The sequence below is a fragment of the Sphaeroforma arctica genome (genome assembly GCF_001186125.1).
Source record: "Sphaeroforma arctica JP610 unplaced genomic scaffold supercont1.3, whole genome shotgun sequence".
In the NCBI taxonomy this organism is placed as follows: domain Eukaryota; class Ichthyosporea; order Ichthyophonida; genus Sphaeroforma; species Sphaeroforma arctica.
The window spans coordinates 105,852-114,816 of record NW_014040555.1 but is presented as its reverse complement, the minus strand read 5'-3'; the positions used below and the strand labels follow the sequence as shown (position 1 = coordinate 114,816).

The 8,965-nt window shown below is 43.5% G+C and overlaps 1 protein-coding gene across 1 annotated transcript; it reads left to right on the top strand.

Annotated features, from left to right (window-relative positions):
- Positions 1 to 471: 471 nt before the first annotated feature.
- SARC_00132 (hypothetical protein) lies at positions 472 to 8,430 on the top strand (the record flags this gene model as incomplete). Its single annotated transcript, XM_014306187.1, has 10 exons — positions 472 to 513; positions 806 to 1,048; positions 2,033 to 2,151; positions 2,703 to 2,923; positions 3,575 to 3,783; positions 4,262 to 4,385; positions 4,906 to 5,196; positions 5,792 to 6,203; positions 6,874 to 7,119; positions 8,256 to 8,430. 10 exons carry the CDS (start codon positions 472 to 474, stop codon positions 8,359 to 8,361), a joined length of 2,013 nt encoding a protein of 670 aa, XP_014161662.1. The 3' UTR covers positions 8,362 to 8,430.
- Between the last annotated feature and the right edge of the window lie 535 nt (positions 8,431 to 8,965).

Here is an 8,965-nt window from a genome sequence, read left to right as displayed (position 1 = left end):
GTGTGTGTGATGTATATTGTATATGTATGTATTTATGTATATATACATATATATATATTCATACGAGTATTGTCTTCCCATAATATTATGTGTCTAGTGTCTGTGTTTGTGTGTCTGGATGTCTACGTGTGTACGTGTGTTTATATGATGCGTATATTCACTTCCACATACATGTACAATAGTATTTGCATGTTTTGTAAATTTATGTTAGTCTTGATATATTGAGTGACAATGGATGACTTCCCCCCCTTTTCTACTTTATCTTCACCTTTAGCTTGCATCGACATTGTTTGTCCTTAAGCATACATCGACATTGTTTGTCCTCAAGCATGCATCGGCATTGTTTGTTTCTGGTTTGAAACTGGCTCAGTTTGACGATCATTATATAGAAACTCGTGCACACATCAGCACAGGAGCGAAATTTGCAAACCTGTTCTCACGCGTGTCGAAGTAGAGGGTGTACAGCTATACATGGCCAGACATATACTTAAGCCAGCCAAAAATACCGCACAGGTCACAACCTGACTGTGTAGGGTCGGCCGATGTGGTTGCTTTAGACCCGCCGGTCTATTATACCGTGTGTGTTCAGACCACCATTTCACTTTAACCGGTGATCTGTTGCACTTCTGCGTTTTAAAAGTATTCGTTTTGGGCACGGCATCGAATTTTTTTTCCAATATATATTTCAAACGCAGGCCTTGCTCGGTCAAAGAGCAGGGCTATTAACATGCACCGGCGTTATATACAATCTACCAGCGCCTAGGTTGCCGATTTCAGACTTTCGCCATGTCGTATATATGAATAGCTCTCATCTACATCTACTGTGCACGGCCACCGGAAGGCAATACTGTCACTGATTCACAATCAATACGCGTTGACAACTCCCGTCCCAGATTACTACCGACGGGTGAAGCCTTATCTGGACGAGACCAAGAAGGTTGCCTCGTTCTGCAGAGCTGTGCTGTCGTACTTTTATATGGACAACACAGAAGTGCATCAGAAAGATGTGTGGGTGAATCTGAAGCAAATCATCGATGTTGGCGAGGAGGTAGATGCTCTTTGTTCGTGTATGTTATTCACTCTCATCAGCTGAGGAGATAGATGCTCTTTGTTCGCGTATGTAATTCACTCTCATCAGATGAGGAGGCAGATGCACTTTGTTCGTGCATGTTGTTCACTCTCATCAGCTGAGGAGGTAGATGCTCTTTGTTCGTGTATGTTATTCACTCTCATCAGCTGAGGAGGTAGATAATCTTTGTTCGTGTATATTATTCACTCTCATCAGCTGAGGAGGTAGATGTTCGTTGTTCGTGTATGTTATTCACTTTCATCAGCTGGGGAGGTAGATGCTCTTTGTTCGTGTATGTAATTCACTCTCATCAGCTGAGGAGGTAGATGCTCTTTGTTCGTGTATGTAATTCACTCTCGTCAGCTGAGGAGGTAGATGTTCTTTGTTCGTGTATGTTATTCACTCTCATCAGCAGAGGAGGTAGATATTCTTTGTCCGTGTATGTAATTCACTCTCATCAGCTGAGGAGGTAGATGTTTTTTGTTCGTGTATGTTATTCACTCTCATCAGCTGAGTCGGGTTTTTTGTTTTTGAGTTCGCCGAATTACATATCCTAGTCACATGCGTGTCGTAGCATCTTGTGATATGAGACGTACTACTGTTTAATGGTGAAGTGAAGGATATGATTTGTACCTTTGTGCGATGAGGTTTCGTTTTCTGCTGCGGTAAGTTCTTCATGCCCTGGGTCTGGATACTTCTTCTTTGTTTGCGTTAGAGTGCGTCAAATCCCGGATCACTACACGTGTACCATTTGGATGAGAGTTCACTGCTACGGTTTCCTAGTCTATATGATACTGGTTGCAATGCTAAATGTTGGCTCTGAGGATCATAGTGTCGTCTACAGTGTATACAACTGCACAGTCTATCGGTTTCAGTCATCCCCGAAGTTCATTGGTTTTGATTATACTTCGCATCAGCCATCGCCACCTATAGTTGTGCTCACATTCCAATCGTCCATGTCAGTTTGATATTAGTGTTAAGGAGATCAAAAATCAGCTGAACACGATGTCTGAACCAGAAGGAGATTCTGCCCAAGTCCTTGTCAAACGAGAGAGCAGGAGCAAAGAGATACAGAAAGTCAGGTGAGACTTTTTATATACATCGACAAAACCTCGATATGTGCGCTATGTATGATATACGCATATGCATACGCAAACATCGGTAGGTGTTTTAAAGTGTTCGTTTCCGATAACGATATAAGGCGAATATGAATCCACAAGTATCGCTGGCGAGGGTGCAGAATACTTCTCAGGCTCAATATATTTTGTGTCGTGACGAATCGCTGCGAAGAGGGATTCAGATCAGCTATTTCAACAGGATGGAGCCCTCGTTCAGATTTATTTTTTAATTTTTTAGACAGCGAATCTTCATCAATCAGAAACTATATATGCCAACAACGCAGCTCAGATGCAAACACTGCCAAATAGATTATGCTGCGTTTCGTTGCGAAGCTGCCCAGAATTTCCGATACAACCCCTGTCTAACGAACTCACCACGTATACTACAATGCTGTACGTACTGGTGTAGTTAGCCTTTGGTATATCTCCTCATTGTTGTCGTGAATAAGGGGCTCTACCCTGAGATTTGGTCTGTGCCACTATGATCCTTAATGTCCTGCATCCATTCAACTCAGATTCACAACAAAAGAGCTGTGCCACTTATGCCGGAACGGACTCAGTGACGAGGACGGCGCGAAAATGGCAGACGGTAATACGCCAAAGTACTTCCCAACAATCGTGGTCAATCTGAAAGATGCGACCTTTGCGGAGACTGACAATGATGTAGGTGTCGATGACGATGACAAAGACGCCGAAGCACAGTACACGCTGCCCCCGATTGAGCTGTGCGACCAAAGTATGCTGTCCGGCAATCGTTTTCGAGTTTAGTTGCAACACGTGACACCGATGGTATTGTCCTGTCATCTTGTAGGTAGACATAGTGGCTAGTGCCTAGTGCGACATCCTTAAGCTTAGGAAGTATACCTTGGTGTTTTTGTGTCAGGTGCTGTGTGCGCTGAGTTTCGAAGCAATACATGGGTGATGTGTGATGTGAGAGCTTGGATGTACAGACTGATGGATACATCAAGGGCTATGTCTAATCAGCCTAGCAGCATACACCAAATGTTCTGTGTGGGACCCGAACCATTATATTGTATAGGGTTTTGAAGTGTAACTGTTCGCTTTCTAGGTCCGCACACCCAATCCCAAGTAGAAAGCGACCGATACCCTATACGGCGGTAGACGTCGATGTCTGATTGGATAGTGTGAAGATTCTGTAGTGTGTATGTTAAGTATTTCTGTCTCAAATGCAGATGTGGCATACACCACGATGACGGAACTGGTTGCCCAGTATTAGACTGTATTTATGAAATGGATTCCTGATGTTTTTATCGAAAAGCCATTCATTTGTTGCGTTAGCGGTAGTGGAGGGTATTTGTCAGTTTTTGTATACAATATGTATATGCACGTTGATATGATAGTATATAATACATATATAAATATGTAGGTACTTTGGAGGACGGCAATCTTTCTTTTCTGTGCGAAATGGGTACACACCGCACATGCTGGCCGAGAAGGAACAAAAGGAACTTTGTGGATAACAGCGGCACGCCGCGTATCAGTAAATTCTGTCAGCTGCATGCAAAAAATATAGAAACGCAAGTGAAATTACACCAGCGCTACGATGACGCTGGAGTACCGTTACCTCCGAAAAAGGTATAGATATATCTGGGTATTTGGGATCAATTCGTGTGTGTGTGTGTGTGTTCAAGGCTGGGCAAGGGGATATGGGCATCGTATATGCGCACTACCGATAGTGTCAATTCTTTAGATATACCTCCTAGCTAAAGATATGGGCATCGCATATGCGCACTACCGATAGTGTCAATTCTTTAGATATACCTCCTAGCTAGAGATATGGGCATCGTATATGCGCACTACCTATAGTGTCAATTCTTTAGATATACCTCCTAGCTAGAGATATGGGCATCGTATATGCGCACTACCTATAGTGTCAATTCTTTAAATATACCTCCTAGCTAGAGATGTGGGCATCGTACATGTGCACTACCGATAGTGTCAATTCACTCTCATGTTTTTTCTTTGGAGAATAGGCCACGCTGGCGTATTAACTATTTATACCCAAGTTTAACCTGTGTGTATTTTATTGACATACGTTCCAACATCTGCATAGAAATCGAAGAAATCGTCCTCAAAGAGCTCGAGCAAACGAAAGAAATTTGATTACACTGATGATAGTGATATACCACCTCTGAAAACCTCACGTGGCAGTGACCCGAATGAGAACAGCCCATCAGGTAAGCCTGCTAATCCCTTCTATGTGTTGTCGTATGGCTCGGGTGTGGGGCATTTTGTATCCGAGCTGTGTAGGGGCCGCTGATATAATATCGACTCCTCGTCACCGGCTGTTGGGTGATTGTCCCCTTGCCGGCAGCACCGGTGCGTGTGTGTATACGAGTGTGAACACGTGAGTGACAGTTGTCTTGTATCGCATTCCCTGCTATTACGCCTGGCTTTGCTTGTCACCGTGTTTCGACAGTCCGTCAGAATGGCTAGCTCCACCGAAGTGATATTAGAAGTGATATTAGATAGGGAAGTGTACGGGAAAAATACGTCTTGCTCATTGAGAATGTGCAGATTTGTATCGTATTGACATTCCGCTTGATGGTGCTGAGAGCCGCACATGTATCTATTTATCTCGTCACGCATACGGCTGCTGAAAACCACACACAGTCATGGACTAGTCGCATCTTCTCTCGTATCATTTACACAGTGAACCCCACCCACCAATGTACACACGCCCTTAACGCCTACCAGAAAACGCCTCCATCCCGAACGGAAGCTCAGCTATGCCCAGGAAACCTGCCGATACCGCACAAATAGACACCAACGACACCCGACCATCACAGGAGTTCGATGAGTTTGATCGGCATGATTCTGATTCGTCCGATTCCATGCCGGTGCCTGAACCCATCATGGTAAGCGATGATAGTGATGACGAGGACTTTGGCGAGGTATTGCCTGACCCCATCATGGTAAGCGATGATAGTGATGACGAGGACTTTGGCGAGGTACCGCCTGACCCCATCCCGGCCGACGAAGCCCTAGGTAGGTCAAATAGAACCATTCAGACTGTGCGAAGGTTCGTGGCTGTTGCTTTGCAGGAAGTGTATACTAAATGTGGTTATCTGTAAACGACGCCATTGGGCATATCTTTACTTGCCAGAGCGCTCAAGAAACGTATGGTGTATGTGCATATTTGTTGTTTCCGTGTTTCTGACCCATTTAACATGCTACTGGGGGCGAGTCAGCGATCAACTGTGGCCCCACACGGACTATCAGTTGTTGTTTTTTTCTCGTTGAATTGTAAATAATAATCAGTTATCACTTGGTTTTATAGAAATTAATCGCACAACGGTTGGGACATACGAATAGTGCTCTCTCATCAATTGGGCACATAGGTAGTAAGCGGTCATCAATCAAATACGCATACAAGTATTTTTAAGCGTGGTTCACCTCCCCTAGTGTTGGCTGTCTTCTTATATAAAGCCTGTACTGGTCCTACAGCTTACAACTCAAGATCGTGATCATATTGGCCACCTTTACCTTGCTGTTTGCTCTATAGCTTCGGTGACAGTACGTGCACTAGTAAACACTGTCTTACTATTATTATTACTTTGCCAACCCTCGTGATTGCAAGCAGGACAAGTGTCTGATAATGAGCCTGAGCCAGACCTGGATGTTATCGACGGTATCGTCGATGACGAAGACGGACTCCCAACCTTGGAAACCTTGGAAACCATTGAGACAGAGTTCAAATCACGCCACCAGGGCACAGACTCCCAAGCGGCAGGTGGTGCCAAGACATCAAGTACTGAGACCAACGGTACAGATCACCTGAACGGCAAGGCTAAAGAGGATACTAATGAACCTAAACCACACCACAAACCCTCTGGCGACACTGTGGGGGACGGCCAGAGAGGTGGCGATGATGATATGAAGGGCCGTACACACGAAGTGGACAACAAGTACGATGACAACGGTGCATCGGATAATGGATACGCAGACTCGACTGCCACCTTACATGACGGGGGAATGCGGAGCCCTGCGCACAGGTAGGTGTGAATGCAAATACGTACATAAATACATACATGCATACATATATACATGCATTCATACATGCTTACATACACACATTCATACATGCATACATACATACATACATACATTCATACATGCATACATGCATACATACATACTTGCATACATTCATACATACATACATTCATACATGCATACATACATTCATTCATACATGCATACATACATACATTCATTCATACATACATACATATATCAAGGGATGCGCCTCTGTCTGATAGTGAACCGTGGGAGGTCTGGTTTGTGGTGGGTGTGATTGGGATGATACGCTTCGTGCTGAGTGTTGTGTCAATGTAGGTGCAGTGTTACCGTGAGAGCGGTTGCTCCTTCTCGCCGATGCCTTGAATGAGATGCGGATCTGCTCTCGAGTTTGACACTCTCCTACGTGTATGTCACTCACTCATTGTGTGGGTTTACTACACCACTGTCTCTCCTACGTGTTTGTCACTCTCTCATTGTGTGGGTTTATTACACCACTGTCTCTCTTACTTGTATGTCACTCTTTCATTGTGTGGGCTTCTCGGTGATAGTAGTCATGCTACTACGCGTGATATACTATGCAACTCGATTGTCACATGTGTCGGGAGTATTCTATATCTTTTCCCGATAATAATTTACCTACAGGCGCATGTTCCTCGAAGAGGTGCAGATGCGAGTGAGCCAAGACTTTGCCGCGGAGAGTGCGGCCGTCATAGACCACGTGTTCGAAGCGGTCGAGAAGCAGGACGATGATGAACCCAGGGACCTGGACGGCTTCAAACGGGACAGTCTGCAGAAACTAGACGAGGAGATCAACGCCGACCCAAACAATGCGCTGAAGATAGTACAACGCAAGAACGCTACTTTAAAACACCACATCGAGATACTGAGGTGAGAGGAGAGGGGTGGGCCCTGGCGTGTGGCCAAAGTAGTGTGGTTGTTGGTTGTACGTATTGTTCACTGAATGGCTTACTTTAGTATTTGGTTTCGAGTGTGTGGGTGTATTCAGCGCGTTTCAGTCTATGCACGTGCATTATAAGTATACATCGTATGGTTGTGCACACACAGCTGTCCCTGGTTTATCCATATTCATTTGCATCTAGAGGCCTGTTGATGTATTTCTGACATTTGAAACGCCTCGAACACATTGATCTCACTTGCCCACACACTATCTTGTTACCGAATATTCGCAACGCGAGACTGTGTTCTAAAGAACATTCCTTGTATACATTGCAATACTTTAATTTCAAAATACATCATGGTTGTATGTGGCACAATGTTTTATTCTGTATTATATTAGTTGCATACTTAACATCATTCAGTAGTGCAGCCCCTGTTGTCACGCTTCCCATATCTTAAGCCTTCGATGCAAAAATTTATTTAGACAGACAGAAGGCCAATTCAGTCACGTACATAGCACTTAACATATGCAGTATATCATACTTATCTGTAGTGTCTTGGCCTCTTTCTCCTTGTGTGGGAAAGGATTATTGAACCGAATAGATGCTACTTCACACTGACAACATGGCATGATACTTTATACGGCCTCTTCCTAGTCTCACCTTTTTGTAATTCACAATTACACGGAAAAACGTATCGCTCAGAACGATACGTTGTGACATTCAATTGCAACATAACATTCTAATCCGTGGCATTTGGGCTGACACTGTTTTTCGGATATGTTCATTGCGGCACGGAGAAACGGGTTGCTTTAGCCTGTACATTGAGGTGAACATATGTAACAGACTATTCTAACATGTAGCTTCTTGGTAAAGCCAGTACATTGAGGTGAACATATGTAACAGACTATTCTAACATGTAGCTTCTTGGTAAAGTCAGTACATTGAGGTCAACATATGTAACAGACTATTCTAACATGTAGCTTCTGGGTAAACCCAGTACATTGAGGTCAACATATGTAACAGACTATTCTTACATGTAGCTACTTGGTAAAGCCAGTACATTGAGGTGAACATATGTAACAGACTGTTCTAACATGTAGCTACTTGGTCTCCCACTCTTTTCAGGTGTATCCACTATTACACGGAGAAACGGGCGAGGAACATGAACCGACAGGCTAGCGAAGCTCGTCTGGTGTTCATGGAGAAGTCAATCGATTCAAATCTGCGCTGATATGCATGGAGAAGACACTGTTGAAGTCCAAGCTTTGGCTTCCTTAGAAATGGCACATATGAATAAATCATATTATAAATACATGTCTCGAAATATCAGATGAGGGCGAAACTTGTCTCTAAAAGACCAGTTTTCATACCTAGTAACTAAGTTGCAGTAGCCTTTTTAGCACACATGCGTATAGCCTTGGTACACATGTTATCGTACGCTATTCTAGCCCTATATAGTCGACTCAGTAGTACTGCAATTGTTTCCGGACTGATTCTGCCGGTGATTAAAAATAATAGCTTCATTTAGACCGTTGGTATTCTCACATACTTGCATGAAACCTCATACCTAGAAAGACACTGTTCTATTGTACAGATTTTGGATTCGAATCACAGCCTTAACTTCCTATGACAACAACAGACGCAGTCTGTACAAGTGGGTCTGCTGCTGTGCGTCATACTTTTGTGCATGTAAGCTAATGTCACACATGTAAGCTAATGTCACACATGTCAGCTATATATATATATATATATATATATATATATATATATATATATATATATATATATATATACTACTACTACTACTACTACTACGTATAGTAGTAGTAGTAGTA